Raw genomic sequence first — 18,471 nt, 5'->3', positions numbered from 1 at the left:
TGCACATGACAAAATTTATCCTGCCCATGGGTGTTAAAAATTAGAGGGAACACAACTGAGCACCGACCCTCTGAAAATCATCTCATGTGAAGTGTTCCAAGTTGGCCCACCCCAAAAGTGTGATTACGAACCTTACAGTAGTCCCTAAGGGCCCCAATTGATATTGGGCGCTTATAGCGGTAGGCACGGTATGTACACACAGTTAGGGGTGGTCCCTGCCGCACAGACCTTCCAATATAAACTGATAAATGCTTGGAAGGGAAAGGGAGGCACAGATGGTGATTTGCCCAAGGTCATAGAGCAGGTCAGTGCCACGAATAAAACCCAGGTCTCTGAAGCTCTGTGTGTTAACCCATTAAACCTCTATTTTTAACATCAGTGGGTGGAATAAATTTTGTTTCATGCACCAGGGCATGGGCAGATGAGCACCACCAGTAGTAACATACACTGCTGGCTGTAGGAGCCGTGAGAGCTCTGCTAATCATCTGGGTGGCATTTTAATATCTTCTGGGTGACTTCCCAAGTGCACAGCTTCTAGGGAACAATGGTGTTAACCACCACTTGTTGCTGCTGATGAAAAGTTTGGCCACTTTAATAGCATTGTGGCTTGGCCCAGTGTTCCTTAAGCTGCAAAGCAGTTTGCCCCAAGGACCTGTGCTTTGTAACGTAAAGAAACAGTCTGAAGAAACTGAATTAAACAAAAGTGAATTGGCTCTCAATAAATCTTTTGTTTGTAACCGCCTTTAAGCAAACACTAGAGAGCTGAATGAATAGCTTTCCGACTTTCATTGCAAGACAATATCAATCCCCTAGTTGCCTCACTTCACTGCAATGGTAGATTAGAGATATATGTGTATCTAAAAAGAAGAAGTTCCTAAATGACATGAAGCATTGAGAACAGAATGAAATGATACAGGCTCAAAATAAAGTGGTGTTTCTTTATTCAGATGCAAAAGCCTTTTCTCAGGATGTTTGAATTTCAGTTTCAGTCTTGGAATACCAATGTTTTTTTAAAGAGGCACCTGTGTATGTCTGCACTTGAACATATCTGATATAGTAACAGAGAGGTAGCTGAGTTAGTCTGTATTCTAACAAAACAACCCAGGGGTCGTGTAGCACTTTAAAGACTAACAAAATTGTATGTTAAGTGATGAGCTTTCGTAGGACAGACCCACTTCTTCAGATCTAATTGGGTCAATCCCACTAAAGGTCAACACCTAATAAATTATTCTGTTAGTCTTTAAAGTGCAACATGACTTTTATATCTGAATGTGATTGCAGCACAAAATCACTAGTGAAAAGAATGCACAATTCAGTTGTAGCCATGTTTGATCCAGGATGTTTTGTAGGGTGGATGAGGGAGCTAGATAAATTCTTGGAGGATATGTCCATCAATGGCTATTAATTAAGATGGGCAGGGACTCTGTCCCTAGCTTCTATTTGTCAGAAGCTGAGAATGGACAATGGGATGGATTACTAGATGATCACCTGTTCTGTTCAGTCTCTCTGGGGCGGTGACATTGGCCGCTGTTGGAAGACAGGATACTAGGCTAGACTGACATTTGATCAGGCCAAAAATGGCCATTCATATGTTCTTATTGGACCAACTGCTGCTGACATAAGAGAAAAGCTTTCGAGCTTACATGGAAGACCTTTGTCTAAGCTAGAAAGCTTGTCCCCTTTGCCAGCAGAAATTAGTCCAATGAAGGATATTACTCCATTCGCTCTTTTCAGCGGAATGCACATTGCCAAGCAGGGTGATTTTGGCGAGTCCATGTTACAGAATATGCAGGAAGAATGGTCCTGTGGTTAAGGCAGTGGACCGGCGCTCAGGAGATGATATCTGTCCAAAACTTTTTTGTCCTATATCTCAATGCATTTTGCAAAGGAGGTTAATCCACTGGCCACATTTTACTACTAGGGGAAGTAGAGGCACAGAGATGTGAAATGATTTGCCCAAATTCCCCCAGCATCCCATGGTGGAACTGAAAACAGAGCTCAGAGATCCTGAATCACAGTTGAGTTCCTTATGAGTTTGAGTTCTACCTCTGTTCCTATATTCCTGTGTCCCTACCATACTTCCTAAGAGAACCTAAGACAGATCACCTAATCTTTGTGTGCCTCAGTCCCCAGCTGTAAACTAAGGATTATAATTTGGAAACCCTTTGTTTATGGTGTAGTCTTTTTGGGAATAGAGACAGTTTCTCATTGTGAGTACGTGCAATACTTTGCACAATGGTTTGACATGAAGACTCAAAATGCTACCATAATTTTTAGAGAGACTTATTAAATCCTAAACTTAAATCCTACTAGCAATGTTAATTCAAATTTGTATGCAAGACTGAGAATTCCACCTGGACTGAAAACAGTATGAAGCTCTGTGAAGGGAGAGCAATGTCTAGTTAGAAGGGGTATCTAGGGAATGGCCTCAGGGGTGGGCATCAGATGCTTTAATATCATCTTTCATAATATGGTGATTTTTTTTCCACATTGCTTTGCATGAGGAAGAAACGGAAGCTGTCTAATTCCTGGAGGTGGCCTGTATGTGAGACCCTATAATATCTCTGTCCAGGTGCAGCCCTCAGATGGAGAAATGGAGGAAGAGCTTCCTGTGCAGCCACAAATTATTTTTTTGGATAAGCAGGTAGTGATTGCCTTCCTAGGAGTCTGATTCTGTTACTGCTGTGCAGTATTGTCAGTCCCAAGCATGTGAAACTCAGATTGTCTTAGAGATCCTGGAGGTGTTTTGCTTTGTTTTGTTTTGTTTTAATTAGCATTCGTATCCTTTTCTGTGGGATATACTCAGGTGAATTTTTTTTAAAGCTTGTACTGTAGAAGAAAGAGAGAAAACTGAAATTCTCATGCAATCTCTTGATCTTTGAAGCTAGAGAGTAAAGAAAACTATGAACTATTGTGAACCTCAGTGCTGCATTGGCTGTGGGGGGAGGGGACCAGGAGCTGGCTGAGTACTGGCACCTCTTTTTTTTTTTTTTAACGGTGGGCCTCATGATAAAATCTCTATCTTTGATGTATGTTGGGGTTTGCTGGGATTCCCGTATTGCTCTATTTTTCCTTTATCCTAATGTGGGGAAATTATAGGCAAATATCTGTGTGGATCTGGATATAAACTTTGCAGATCAGGTGTGTCAGTCATACTCCCAAACTTCAATTCCAAATCCAAGTAGCTTTTTGGGGGAAAGTTTGGCTATGTCTGTGCTGGTCCCTGCCTTTTGGAAGGGGCATGGTAATGAGAGAGTTGGGAAGATGCTAATGGGCACTGACATGAATATGCAGTGCCTCATTAGCATAATTGCACACTGCCCGTGTAGACGGGGGCCTCTCGAAAGGACCCCTCAGACTTCAAAAGCCCCTTCTTCCTATTTGATTTCAGGAAGAAAGGGCTTTCAAAATCTGAAGGGTCCTTTTGAAAGGACCCCAGCTACAAGGGCAGCACCCAATTCGAAAACAGCGCTTTTGAATTGCATGTGTCTGCCATTATGCTAATAGTAGTAGTAGTAGTAGTAGTAGTAGGCACCCTTCAGTCTGCATAGACTATGGATCGCGCCCTTTAAAGTTTCAATTGAGGACTTCATTTACAGCGTCTATTGTGACTATAAAGACCCACACGAGAGTGACAGTCCTTGCTGCATCTCTTGCAGATGTAGTGGGTGTCTGGCAAGTCCTTATTGTGCTTTCTGTGCGCTCGCTTCTCCTCTGCTAGCTGTCTGATCTTCAACTCGCCCTGCTGAAGACCCTTGTGTAACCCCTGCCTCCATCTGCTGCGGTCGTCTGCTAGTTCTTCCCAGTTGTCCAGCTCGATGTCTACCTCTCTGAGGTCTCTCTTGCAGACATCTTTGTAACGCAACTGGGGGCGTCTGGGAGGTCTTTTGCCAGAGGCTAGCTCACCATACAGGATGTCTTTTGGAATCCTTCCATCGTTCATCCTGTGGACGTGGCCAAGCCAGCGGAGTTGACGCTGCCTGAGGAGGATGTGCATGGTTGGGATTCCAGCTTGCTCGAGGACAGCGGTGTTGGTCACTCTGTCCTTCCATGATATTCCAAGGATGCGCCTGAGGCAGCGCAAGTGGAAGACGTTCAGCCTCTTTTCCTGGTGGGCATACAGGGTCCAAGTCTCGCTGCCATAAAGGAGGGTGCTGAGGATGCAGGCTCTGTAGACTTGCATTTTGGTGTGAGTGTACAGCTTGTTGTTATTCCACACTCTCTTGCTGAGTCTGGACAGAGTTGTGGCCACTTTTCTGATCCTCCAATTTAGCTCAGTGTCCAAGTCGATCAAGGCTATGTAGAGTGGCTTTCTCTGCTCCCTGCACTTCTCCTGCAGCTGCCTTAGAAAGAAGACCATGTCAACGGTAGACCTCTCTCTGCGGAATCCGCACTGCAATTTCGGGTACACCCTCTCAGCAATCTTCTGGAGTCTGCCAAGGATGACGCGAGCGTACAGTTTACCAGTGATGCTTAGGAGGGAGATTCCATGGTAGCTAATGAGGTGCTGCATATTCATGACAGTGCCTCATTAGGTTCTTCTTAACTTGCTCATTACTATGCCCCTTCCGAAAGGAGGAGTCTAGTGTAGACATGGCCTTTCTGTCTGGATCCAGAGCTGGACTACATGGTTTATAGCACTGGCATTCCTTGGTATTGAAAAATCATGAGTTTGCCCCCCCTCCCCCAAATTACAAAATTGAATTTAAAATCATGGCATCTTTAAAAAACACAATATTTTGGGCTCTTCTTTATTTGTCTTGTGGGGCTTGTCTACACTTGTCCCCAGCTTTGAAGTGGGCATGTTTAGCAGGGTGATGGGAGGTTACTAATAAAGTGCTGAGGTGAATACGCAGCACTTCATTAGGCTAATTATCCGCTGCGGCAACTTCAACGTGTCAAACTTCAAAGTGCCAGCATGCGTGTAGCCACGGGTACTTCGAAGTGCCTGCCGTTACTTCAAAGTGCCTTTACTCCCCAAAATTAAGTACTTCAAAATGCCCACAGCTACATGCATGGCAGCACTTTGAAGTTTGACACTTTGAAGTTGCCGCGGGGGAGAATTAGCCTAATGAAGTGGTGCATGTTCACCACAGCACTTCATTAATAATCCCCCATCACCCTGATTAACATGACCCCTCCAAAGATGGTGGCAAATGTAGACCCAGCTATGGGTCTTTAAGGTTCACACTTTCCTGTTTTTGCCTGCAACTGGCAAACCTAGAAATGTACTTTTTAAAAAAAATCTGGGATTCTCTTTAAATCACATTAATTTGTGAACTGATGCTTTCTGGTTAGCATTTAATAAAGGATTTATAATAAAACAGTATTTTTATTATGCCATTTGTGATACATACCATGTATGTACTGTCCTTGCTGCTAGGAGTTAATATATGAAAGTTGCCTTAGAAAATAAAAGGATTCCCATTTCTCTGGGAAAAAGAAGTTGAACAAACCTTTTATTCCCTTCTTTTCTTCTTCCCAGGGTCAGAGAGTTGAGACATTAGGTCTGCCCTCAGAGCCATGGGTCATCACAGTCTGTCTCAAGGGCCCTTCGGAGGCTGTGTTGAAAGGTTTGGATGTTTTTTTTTTCCCCTTCTTATGGAAGCTTTGGACATAGTGGAAGCATCTCCTAGAAGCAATGGATATAATTTTTAGAGTTATCTTGAAGCAAAATTCATTTTGAAGGCTGCTCACTGGGCTAAAAATAGAGTGCAGGGTTGGAAGAACTGTGATGGGCTGCTCACATGGTGGTAGGAGAAGAGAGTCTTAAGAGTGTGCCCAGCCCTGCCAACTTAAAGAGACACCATGTGACACAAAGTTTTGATTCCTGTGGGGAAAAAAAAAAGGGGTGGAATGATAATTATAAATCCAAGCAGCCCAGTGCTAAGCTAGTATTAGTTCTCCTAGTTCTATTAAAGTTCTTGGAGCTACATTGATTTTATATCTGAGGAGTATTTCTCTTCATATAAATTAGAACTATCTATCTGTCTTTTGCTTTTATTGTTGTTAACATTGTATATCCCAAAGAGATAATGCCTTTCTGGGACACTTAAGCATTCCACTCTGACCTTGACCTAGTAAAATACTCAAGCACATATTTAACTTTAAGCAGATATTCCCATTGAGGATATTAAGCCACTAGCCACATGCTTACAATTAGGTCCTGCTAAATACTGTGCTGCATTGGACATCCAGACATAATAGTACGGTGCATGAAAATATGGAAAAGAAGCTGTTTATAAACACAGCAAAAAACTGATCCTGCTAGTTTTACTTCATGAACTGAGTGAAGTTCAAAATAGAGCTGGTCAAATAATAGATTGTTTTTTAGTTCTTTGCCAATTATGAAAAATTAAAATAATCATTTTTGTCCAGACAAAAGGGAATTTTTTCACAAAATTTCAGGAGCAAATGGAAGGGTTTCTTTTGTTTGTTTGTTTGTTTGTTTTACAATAAAAAGACAGCCCTGAGTCTGGTTACAATGAAACATTCTGGCTTTTCTGTTCAGCTTGGCTGAAATCATATTTTTTTCAGCTCAAATGAGAAAAAAAGAAAGAAGAAGAAGACAAGAACGAACAAGCAGTACCCCTGGTCAAAACATTTTGGGTTCACAGTCAGGCTGGAGATACCTTAACTTTGACTTGCCAAGAGCATTCCAAGTAGAAAGGGCAGGTGGCTTCTATGATCTAGTTCAGACACCAGTTATTGGGTTAGAAAATGCTAGGATAGGTGGGCGACACTCTGTGGCCTTTGCCATGTATAAAAATGTTAATTGATGATCACAATGATCCATCTGGGCATTAAAAATCCTATTAATTTTTGGCCTACCCCCTGAGATTGTCTCATCAACTTGGCCTACCTCCATGAAAATCAAAGGATTTATGAACATTCACATTAGCTGAGAGGATAATCCACACAGTATGTATTGATATATCATGCAACTAGAAGGGACCTGGAGAGGTCATCAAGTCCAGTCCCCTGCACTTGCCTTTCACAAATCCTTGACAGATTATTTTATTTCAAATCTAACCTGCTCCACACCCTTGAAAGGTCCCTTTGAGGATTGAACTCAGGAGCCTGGGTTTATAATTCCAATGGTTTAACAATTGAGCTCTCCTGCTCCGACCCCTTGTTGAGGGGGTTGGGTTTGTCAGATGGACACGTCCACAGAACAGCCACTTAATGATGCCTATTGTTTCTGTCACAACCGATCTAGGCTTGATCGAAAACAACAACCTAGAAGTGAAATCCTAAGACTCCCTGTGCCATACTCCTCTGTTTCACATCACTTTTAAATAAGATTTCTAAAAATCTGCTGTTCGTTTGGAAAGAATAACTTTTTTTCCCTCTCTGTTTCGCAACTTGAAACTAAATAAATTGTGAGGGGAAAAAAAGAGAAATTAAAACCAAATGGAAGTAAAAGACTCAAATAAAGAATAGTCACCGAAAAGAAATCCACTTTACATTCTTTAAAAGATACATGCATCAAATTAATAGTCAATAAACTCCAGCAAAGAATAAACTGTGCTATACAGATGTTCTGCATGTAATAGTGTGCTGCAGTTTTTCCTTTGACAAACGTCCTTATTGCACTCGTCTTTTGAAGCATATGAAAGCAGCATTTAATTGAAATGGATCTGTCTAGCACACTGCCTGCTTCATCTGACAGCAGTCAAACTGCCTCATGGAAAGTAGTTTAGCTCCAAATTAGCTGGCTTCTGCGTTAAATACCAGCTTGCCTCAGAGATCTTTGTGAAGACTCCCATATATATCTATAATATTCTGAGATTTGAAGTGTATGTGCCTGAAAGCTAAGGTAATCTCTGTTGAGAAGTACAGTAAACTACTCTAGGCTTCATCATAGACTCAGAATGGCAGTAGTAAAATATTTGAATGCAGCTGAAAGGATCCTCTATAAAACTTGTGTTCTAGTGTGCTAAATAGTAAAGTCAAAAACACTATGGGTAGTCAAAGCAGGTAGTGTAATCAAGAGGCCATTTAAATATCTAGATAAACAGAAGACCCAGAACTGAAACTAGCAATGAGGGAAATCCACATGGCTAACTTAGGGTCCAGTTCTTATGGAGATCACTGGGACTTTTCACTGACTAAGTTGCTAATTATTTGCATTTATATTATAGTGCTAACTAGATTTCTCAGCTGAGATCTGGCTTCATTATGCTAGGTACTAAATACACACAGATAATGAGGCAGTTCCTCCTACATAAAGCTTTTAATCTAAGTGGACATAACAGACAATGGGCAGCAGAGTAGACAGCCACCAACCTGATCAACACTAGGCAGGTAAGTCAATTGTAGATACACAATTCCAGCTACAGCAATTGTGTAACTAGAATCGACTTGTCTGCAATCGACTTGCCTGGCTGTCTTCACATCAGCCTCCCTGCCCTTGTGATATTGAGGAGTACAGGGGTCGACTGCCAACCCCAGATAGTTAGATTTTGTGCATTTCTACCAGGTGTGTGAAATCAAACTCTGGGTTGATCTTCCTTGTAGTCTAGATGTACCCACCACATGGGGAAGTGATTTTTCCAACATTACTAGGCAGCAGCCACTGAACTGAATCATACTTCTCTGCCATATTTGATCATCTCTCCTGTGATCTTATCATTTCCAGGTCTCTTTGTTGTTTTTCAGTCATTTCACTGCTCTTTTTACTTCCTCCTTCAAAACATCAGTCTCATTCTCCATGCTCAGTGGTAATATCTCTTTCACTTCTTCAATCAGTCTCTCTGAGACACTAGGGTCCAATTGTGCTTTATACATATTGGTATAATATCTCATCAATCACTGCACAACCTTCTTGTTCATGAGCACATTGTCATTCTCGCCATTGATCACCATCTGCTTTAGCTGCCACTTCCTATTAATAGTCCTGATCATCTTGTACACTTCCCTGGTCTGACACTCACCAAAACACCTCTCTCTATCTTTGCACTACTCCTCTAACCATTTCACTTCATCCATTTTGGCCACTTTTCCTACTTCATTCCATTTCACTCTATATTGCTCTTCTGCCCTCTCAGAAAAATCCCTTCTGATCTTCAACGCTCTTCTCTTGGACCAACTTCAGCATCTCTTGAATAATCCACTTCTTATTGATCTTCTCTTCTTCCAGAACTGTCTGCTCAATTACTTCTTCTATTGCTGTGACTATCCCTTCTTCTCTCTTATCTAGATCTTTCTCTGTGCCTGCATTCCTGATCTTCAGAGGACTGGACACGATGGCCTCCTGAGGTCCCTTTCAGCTCTATGAGATGTGTATCTTCTCTTTGAACACTACTCTGTATACATTCCTTATTTTTTCTTCATGTAGCCTTACCACATCTCTTCGTTTCTTGAACTGTGTCTTATACTTTCTCTTGAATTTCATCTTGATGTTTGCAATCACTAAGCTGTGGCCCGAGTCCATATCTGCTCTTTGGGAAGTTTGTCACTTCTGTACTGATTTTGCCCATCTTCTTCTTATCAAGATCATATCTAACAAGTTCTTGGACTGCCTGTTATTTGATTGCCATGTCTGCTTTCTACAGTCCTTTCGTTGGAATATCATGTTGCAGATCACCATCTCATGCTGCTTATCAAACTCTAGTAGTTTCTCACCTCATTTGTTTCTTTCTCCATATCCAAACCTTCCCATGGCTCACTTCCAACCTTTATGATCAGTTCCAACCTTTGCATTCCAATCTTCTCCAATGATCAACACATCTCTCTTTGGTATGTCCTCCAGCATCTTTGTTAAATCTTTACAGAATAGCTCGGTCTCTTCCTCTGTGCTATCCAATGTGGGTGCATACACCTGAATGACCAAGATATTGATGGTTTTGCTTCAAATCTTGCTACCATTATTCTTGCACTCACCAGTTTGTACACTAACAATGCTCATCTAGCTCTTTTGCTAAGAAGGAATACAGCTCCTGCCTCCTGCTTTGTTTTATTCCCTGACCAAATGACTTCACAGCTGCACATCTCTCCTGATGCTGTCCAACACATCTCCACTAGTCCAAGTATATCACATCAGTATCTCTCTATGTCCTTTTGAAGCAGCACTAACTTTGCAGTCATCCACAGTGTTCAGACATTCCACATTCCAAATGATAATATATGTGTTAGTTGTAATTTTCTTTCAGTAGCCAAGTTATCAATCCAATCCCTATCACTCAATTGTTTATCCAGGCAATGTTTGAGGAAGATGAAGAGAAGCTAGCGAGAATGGTGCAGGTGCTAAGTGAGGAAGGGAAGTGGTACAGACTGATTATGAATATCAATAAAATGAAGACAATGGTATTTTGAGATAAGGAAATAGGCAGGAAGATCAGCGTAGATGGGATTGAACTAGAGAACTTAAAGAAGTTCACATATCTGGAGAGCAACATGACGTATGATCTAGATTGTAAGAAGGAAATGGCAGCCAGAATAGTGAAAGCAAGAGTTAGTTTGAAGGCAATAGATAAGATCTGGAAAAGCAAAGTGATTAGTTTAGGAATGCAGCTGAGTGTTTTGAAAACGTGTATATTCAGCATCATGTCGTATAGATGTGAGACATGGGTGATAATGAAAGATTCAAAGAGAAGGATATTGGCATTCGAGAGGAGTTGTCATAGAATGATCCTGAGAATAGAATGGATGCAGAAAGTCATCAAAGAGGAATTATATAGGAAGATACAGCAGAAAGACAATCTACTGCAGAAGGTTATACAATGGAAGCTACATCTATTCGGACACACCTGCAGAATGAATGACAAGCAAAAAGTCAGGACCCTGTTATTTGGCATAATGGACGGCTCAAATAGGAAAGGAAGACCCCACAGAGAATGGATAGATGATATAGTAGGTCGGTGCTGAGCTAGTCTACAGAAACACTAAGCCACTCTGCACTGGACAGGGAAAGATGGAAGTAAATAGTGAGGGAGGCAGTGGACACCAGCAGATGCTGAGCCCATGGTAGTTGATGCTGCTGCTGCTGCTGATGATGATGATGAGACACTGGACTGCCATTCATTTTGCCACACCCACTCCAGCTCTTTGCTTTTCATTTTCACCTTCCATACTCAGTAGTCTGCAGTCTCTCTGGGCTGTATCAGGCCCTCTGTATTTAACAGTCCTTGCCAACTTTATCTTCTCTCCAGTGATTGTATCATTTGAATAAGACTTTTTCTGTTGGGATATTGAGTTTTCAGTAAAATCATGTTAAGTGAGGTGGGCAAGCTATGGTGTGGATTTTGCCTGCACAGTTGACCTGGTATGTACCTCAAATACGTAAGTCTGAGACCCCTAATTCTTCACAAGTGTACATTGCTAGATTTAGGATTCCTACTAGCAAAAGCCCAGGCTCAAACTGAATAGCGCTTTGTACCATTAATAATTGCAATGAAAGTCCACTAGGCTACTTGTGTTGTGATGTATGAACAATGAAGTGGAAGAAAGGGTATCATCTGGCCCATAATTTAAGGCCCTTCCTGCATCCCTTTAATAGTACTGTGAATTTGTGGTGTGCATCACCTTTTTTCTGGAAGGTGGCTCTAAGACACATTTGCAAAGATCCAGTCCCTTTGTTACTCTGGAGATGGGAATAAAAATAGACAAAACAGCTATATTGTGTTGTCTAATGGTTATAAAAAGTCATCCCAGCTATAAACAGTGCATGTTGACTTTCAGCAAGAAAGTGAGTTTTTGTTTGTGATCTCTGGTTTCAGTCCAGCATCCAAAGTAAGTTCTGATTTCTAACCTTCACCTGAATCAGTAGTTAGAACATTTTGTCAGTCTTTGAGAACTCGCCCACTTTCATTCCATAAGCCTGCGTGAAGCTCAAGACTTGGCCAGCTTTCTATAAAGCCCAGGATTTGGCTGGTGCCCAGAGAATCAGAAAATAAAATAGAGATACCCTTGACATTTCAACTATCTTTTAAATCCTGTGCCACCTTATAGATGAACAGATATTTTGGAGCATAAGCTTTCGTGGGCAAAGACCTGCTTTGTCAGATGCATGAGTGGGGGGTTCCAGAGAAGGGTTTATATATATGGGTTTATGAAAAGGAGGGAGTCCCAGTCAAGAGGAGGGCTGGGGTTGAAAAGGTCAGTTCAGTCGTGGAGGACTGTTAGTCTGTTAATCTATAAGGTGCCACAGGACTTGTTGGTTTTGAAGATACAGACTAATTCCACTGCCCCTCTGATACTTACCTTTTAAATGACCCTGCTCAGACAAAAACATAGTGAATGCCAGTTTGGTTTTAAAACTGTACTGGGTCAGAATGAACAGCCATATTGCATAGGTGTAAATGACCACACAGGATGCAAGGTCTTAGAAGAGTCAGGGCATCAGGTTTAATCACAAATCATTTTACAGAGATTTTTGTTTTATGAGTTTCTAGCTGAGACGGATCCTGTTGCTTGTGTGATCATATCACAACCATCCTATTCAAATGTCATGGCCTGAGCCAGGCTAAGATTTCTGAAAGGAAGGCAGCATTTTGAATAATCAAAAGCCGCTGCCATCTGATGGCTCTTTGATAGCCTTTGTATTGGGAGCTCCCTTCCATGCTACCCTAGTTTTTCACAATTAATTTCCAGGCCAAAATTTACAGCAGAAAATTGAAGGAATGTTCTGTCCCAGTGGCTGCTGCAGCTGTCTGGCTGTAATGAAATAACTTATATGGTTTTGCACATCAGATATTCCCTCTTGAATTCAGTAATACTACTCAGGAGAGGTAGAGCAAAACAGACCTACAGAGCTTCCCCATGTGTCAGATTCATCTGAGAGGCTGGAGCAGAAAAGGGGTTAAAACAAACTGCTGCCGCTTCTTGGAGGCTGCCTCTTCAGCTTGGATAACAATATCCCAATAAAAATCCCCTAAGAGCTCCAGTGCCCATAGCATCAGTCATTTCAAATTCAGATATGTTAACATGAGAGCTGGATCAAACCAAATCATGGCATACGGGCAGCCTTCAGTTCTATGGAAAATGAGGTTCTGGATCTGTCTAAGGTGCTGTCCCCCTCTACCATAGTATCTCACAATCTTCAGTGGATTTATTCTTATACCGTTCTTGCAAACAGGGCAGTGCTGTTATTGCCATTTTATGGATGGGGAAACAAAGTAACTTTTCCAAGCTCACACAGGAATGCTATAGTAAAGCAGGACTTTGAACTCACAGGTCCCTGGCCCCAGCCTAACCCCTGAATCAATGGGCCATACTTCCTTTTTTCCCTGAAATGGAACTTCCTAGGTGAACCAATCTCTAATGAGCTGAGCCATAACCTGGGATCTGGTCTGTCCTGAACTTCTGCCCAGATTGGACCTGGTTCTGAATTTCACAGCTTGAGCCAGTTACTTATCTCAGAGAACATGTTGCCACACAGGCCTGCCAGTTGGCAGGAGGGGGCCAAAGAGGAAAACTGTCCTGGATCCTGGTGATACAAAAGGGTTCAGAGCTCCCAGCCACCGCCGCCGCCGCCGCTGCTACTGTGCAGCACCTGGAGATCCAGAACACTGCCCAAAACACTGCAGGCAGCACTGAGTGCTGCGGGGAAGGCATGTGCGTGAAGACGCTGCAGTCCAGTCAGCACTGAAAGCTGGCTGCCCCAGTCCAGCCCCTTCCCTTCAAGGCCCCACCCCTTCTGGAGGCACAGAGCAAGCTCCTCTTCTCCCACCTTGCCTAGGAGCCTGGCGAGGTTGTCTGCCCCGCTGGTCCCCCACCCTCAGCTAGTGTATATTGGAGTAGTGCTGGCAGTGCCACAGAAGCTGTGCACGTTCACAAAAGGTGAAGACCTGACCTGCAGAGCTTTCTCTGAGACCTCAGAGCTTGCCTTCGGTGTCATTCAGCAGCAAGCTGTTAATTCTGATGTTCTTGTGAATTGCTGTTCAGGGCACACCAGGGTAGAGGTTCGAGACGGACGGGCTAGTTTCACAAACCTGGCAATTTCCAATTCAGGCACAGACTGGTACCTCATCTTCACTGTTATTTCACCTCCAGGTAAAGTTCTTTGTATTTACACATTGTTCTTGCTTTACCTTAGCTGATGAAAAATTAAAAGCACACCAGAGGCAGTACCAGTAGGATGAGAGATCTTCGTGTATGCATATCTTAAAGCCCTGGTCTCAATCCCCAGTGTACTCAAACACAATAGGAAGGGAGAGAGATGCCAGTCAAAGGCTTGATTCAAGCCTAGGCCTTATCAGCGTTGGCCTAGGCCCCCATAACCTGGAGTCATGTGGTTATATCAAACTCTGAGCCTTCCTTTTTTTTTTTTTTAAAGTCAGTGAACCCTATGCAGTGTCGTCTGTCTGAAATTGCAAAAAGCCTGAAGCAAGAGCTCTAAGCTCCCCCTGTCCTCCCAGTGCAGTGTTAACTCCAAGATCCCCTCTTTAGGGTGCTGGGGAGTGAGTGGATGGGGGAGTTTGCCAACGCCAGCTAGCAGAGGACTCTGTGTTCAGGAGGAGGAGTGTTAAGATGGCCCAGTCTGCCCACTGAAGAAACTTCTCCCTTGCTGGTCTTCAGGGAGGAGTTACTGCTGGGAGGGGCTCGAGATACAGTGTGGAGAGAGAGCCATGGAGATCCCATGTGATGGTGTGACTAGGATGTTGGAGTGCCTTAATCCTTCTCTTTGGAAGCCTGGAATATTTCCCTGAAATGTTAAGAAATCATAAATTAATGTCTAATCATCTCAAGTGTATGATGTCCTCAGTTTCAGCAAGACTATATTGCAGTGCCCTCAATGTTTCCTTAAACTGTGACTATTGTTCTGCTTTATGGAGATCAGCTCCCATTGCCTGCATTCTCACTCAGCTCCCAGCAGGCTCTGGCCTGTCAACTGGCTGCATGACTTGTTGCAAATTCACTGCAAAATATACTTCAGTGAAGTCAGAAGATCTTCCCACCCAATGAAGGTCAAACCTGGATCCCCTTTGTTACACTTTCAGCTAACAAGGGCTCTGCTGAGAGACCTTTTCAGAAAACAGCATGAAAAGTTGTTTCATCTGTGCCTTGTTTTTGACTAATTTAAACCAGAATACTGTATATTTTTAACATGCATCATACAAAACACATTCTGAGTAACACAGATAATTCTATGTTTTAAATCTCCTTTGGCATTCTCAAGTGGGAACTGTATTGATAAATGTATTGCATGCTAAACATATACAGTGTAGCAGATGCTTTCTTGGCATCTAGGATACACAAAAAAGACATTTCACAGGAAGTTTGGGATTACATTCTATCATTGGTTTTGCATATAAAGCCTGCCAGTGAGACTCTTACTGTTGACTTCAGTAGGAGTTGGATTCAGCCCTTAACTTCTACTTTCATTTGAGTCTTAGCTATCTGAAGGTATGTCTACAATGCAGTCACCCATGGCTGGCCCCTGCCAGAAGACTCAGGCTTGCAGGCCTCAGGCTAAAGGGCTGTTTGACTGTGGAGTAGATATATGGGGTCAGGCTGTAAGCTGAGCTTTGGGGCCCTCCCACCTGACCAGGTTCTAGAACTTGAGCACAATGTTTACATAACAATTAAATAGCACTTTAGTCCCAGCCCTGTGAGCCTGTGTCAGCTGCTGTGAACCACCCATGAGTTTTTCATCGTAGTGCAGCTATGTGTTGAGAGATCTCGATCCACCATTACTAAAAATCCTTGTGTTTAAATGTTTGTAGGCTTATTTGCCATTTGTTTACCATGATGTTCTGATGGAGCCCAACCAAAATCCTGTCAAATTCAAATAAAAATATTTCCAATATTACACCTGCCTCCAAGATGCCACCTGCTAACATTTGTGTTTTTTTAAGAAATCAGTAAATAAATCTTTTATGCCTTTATATTGACAATACAACTGAGGAAAGTACATAAAGCAAATCCCCATTACAGTCAATACAATTGTTTGGGACTGATGACAGAATGAGGGTTATAATAGAGGTGTATTGTCCCTGGTGATTGAGTCACATTTCAGTCAGGAGATTGCATTCTGCCTGCCCAGTGTTGCCTGTGTGGTTTCACCCGGATTAGGTGATCTTTATGTTCTGTTTCATGTCTTGTGCAGCATTGTTGTACATTCCAAAGGATGCTGCCTTTACATGGTGGTTGAAGCGACTCTGAATCAGCTTGTACAATGATGTGGTATCTTTAGATTAAGGGTATTGTAGACATCATGTACAATATATGGAGGCTCATATTTGCACTATTAATAGTAATGATAGTCATACTGCGTGTTTATATTATTTTAAACCACATTGTGGGAGAAGATTAACAGTGCTTTAAGTCCAGCCCAGCAGTGTGTGTGTGCAAAATTAAGATAATTGTTTTAAGTCTGATATCACAGAACAAATTCTTTTTTTTGGTATGACTAACTTTCAGACAGCTGGGTGGGAACCCACAGCACTAACTTCTGCCTTAAATCTAGCAGCTTAGTCAGCTCAAGAAAAGTTTGGTTACATGTTTGGTTTGTACCTGTTCTGGGGCCTGTGAAAGACAGTGGAAAAACTCCCACTTACTTTGGTGGGTTGTGATTTAGGCCCTTCCTTGAATGTATTTCAGACACCCCTTCCTATCTTTGTATGTGGGTAAGTCTGTGCTAGGCAATACAGTCGATTTCAGATACACAAGTCTAGCTACACTATTAACATAGCTAGAATCGACGTATCAGAATCAACTTGTTTCCCTCGTGTAGTCTGAGGCTCAGAAGTCTCGTGTTGACGTCCCTTGCTCCATACAAGAGTATGGAATACAGGGGTTGGTGCCCAAGCCCAGAGAGGTTAATTTTGCCCCATCTTAACCAGAAGCACAAAACCGGAAGGTCGACTGCAGCACACCAATCTTCTCATAAGTAATAGATGTGCCCAGGATTTGTCCTAAATGCTGTAATAATATGCCTGTATGCAAGGGGTTATGCAAAGGGTGCAAATGCGCCCCTCCTGCCCACCCCCAGGCATGGGCTGTAGGTATAAGAGGCAGTGGAAGGCAGTGCTTCCCCTGGGTCTTAGTGCTCTACCGCCCCATCGAACCCTTATTCTGACCATTCCCAAAGATTCACACAAGAGCAGCTTGCAAACTCGTGGCTCTTCCCCTGAAAGTGGCTCCATTGACTTAAAAGTGAAAACCCATCAGCTTGTCACACCTCTTAGCATAGCGTAGTCATTTTGTTAGTCTTTAAAGTGCTACGACAGCAGTTTTGTTCTGCCAGAACTTGTGAAAGAGTCTTTAAGTGGTAATTAAAAGCATTTAATAGGCATGTGCCAACCCTCACATTACTGACAAAACTGTGTTTCCTGGACCTTAGTTTAAAATTTGCTTTAAATATTTCATAGGTTTGTGGATGAAATTTTAAAATAAAATCTCTGAAAAATCCTTTCTCAGATATTTATGTGCACAATCTGAATATTTGGGTTTAGTCTCAAATGCTTGGATCTTCAGAAAGTTTTTTAAAACAAATTCTTCAAAAGACCACCTGATCTAAAATCAGTGTCCAGGTGAGATAACCTATTCCCAGGGTTGTCCTCCTCTTCCCAAATGCTGTACCCTAACCCCACTCCCAGCTCCCTCCCCTGCTTCCTTTACCCCCCCCCACATGCCAATGCCCAGCCCTGAGCTCTTCATGAAACATGATGTGTTGCTCTGGGCCCCTCATGTGCCCTAGCGCTTAGTCCTGAACCACTGACATCCCCAGGAGCCCCTCATTCACCCCAACCCTAATATCTGCACCTCCACATCCCCAGCACCCTGCCCTAATGTCTGCACCCCCTACACACTCCGATTCCGTACCATGAGCTCCTCATATAACCCAAACCTGACTCCTGCATCCCCAGCCCCCCAGCCCACTGCCTTGAGTCTCCCACATTCCATCTCATAATTTCTGGAGTATTTCTAATTGACTCATAGGTTTGTTTAGCATATGAAAGCTGAGCTCTGTGTGGATAATACATATTTTGGTGTGTTCACACTAGCTTGAGTTGTTAGAAAGGATGATTATACAGGTACTTCAGGAGTAATGTTTGTTTGTTTGTTTTTATTTGGTTTCATACTAAATAAATGTCATAAGCATTGCTCCTTGCTAATTATCCCTTATTTTAATATATTTTCTTCCACACCCATAGACTGTGTTCAATATATATTTATGTCAAGGTTTTTTGTTTGTACAGGTGGTATACATCCACACTACCATAGTGTTGGTGTTTAACAAACATATTTTAACCCACCGAAAAGAAAACTCAGTCCATCCAAAGATGGAAAAATCTTAGAGAGAACAGCCCTGCATGATGTCTGGAGAGCCTCGGTGCATGTGCAGGGCTGGGGACAGTTAGGAGAACCCCATGTGTGCATCAGCCATGATCCTGGCATTCAGGGTGGTGGGTAGGGGTCAACAGCAGGGATGCTAGGGGAGAAGGTCAGGGCCAGGCTGGCTGGAAGGGAGCAGGGGAGAGGGTAGCAGGGCCAGCTGTAGAGCTGGGGGTTGGAGGAGAAGGG

At 42.7% G+C, this 18,471-nt stretch overlaps 1 protein-coding gene across 12 annotated transcripts in view; it reads left to right on the top strand.

Annotated features, from left to right (window-relative positions):
• The window catches only part of PKHD1 (PKHD1 ciliary IPT domain containing fibrocystin/polyductin), a 455,042-nt gene that overhangs the window by 381,380 nt on the left and 55,191 nt on the right, over positions 1–18,471 (top strand). For 11 of the 12 annotated variants that reach the window (XR_012645152.1, XM_074991417.1, XM_074991418.1 and 8 more), the window contains 3 exons: positions 2,509–2,644; positions 5,486–5,573; positions 13,888–13,995. Coding sequence is in view for 11 of the 12 variants with exons in the window: in XM_074991417.1 (XP_074847518.1) it covers positions 2,509–2,644; positions 5,486–5,573; positions 13,888–13,995 (332 nt within the window). In the remaining variant the exon portion in view is untranslated. The remainder of the gene's footprint in view (positions 1–2,508; positions 2,645–5,485; positions 5,574–13,887; positions 13,996–18,471) is intronic. The other variant, XM_074991413.1, reaches the window with a different exon arrangement.

Source organism: Carettochelys insculpta, chromosome 3 (genome assembly GCF_033958435.1).
Source record: "Carettochelys insculpta isolate YL-2023 chromosome 3, ASM3395843v1, whole genome shotgun sequence".
NCBI lineage: Eukaryota > Metazoa > Chordata > Testudines > Carettochelyidae > Carettochelys > Carettochelys insculpta.
This window is presented reverse-complemented; position numbering and strand designations above follow the sequence as displayed.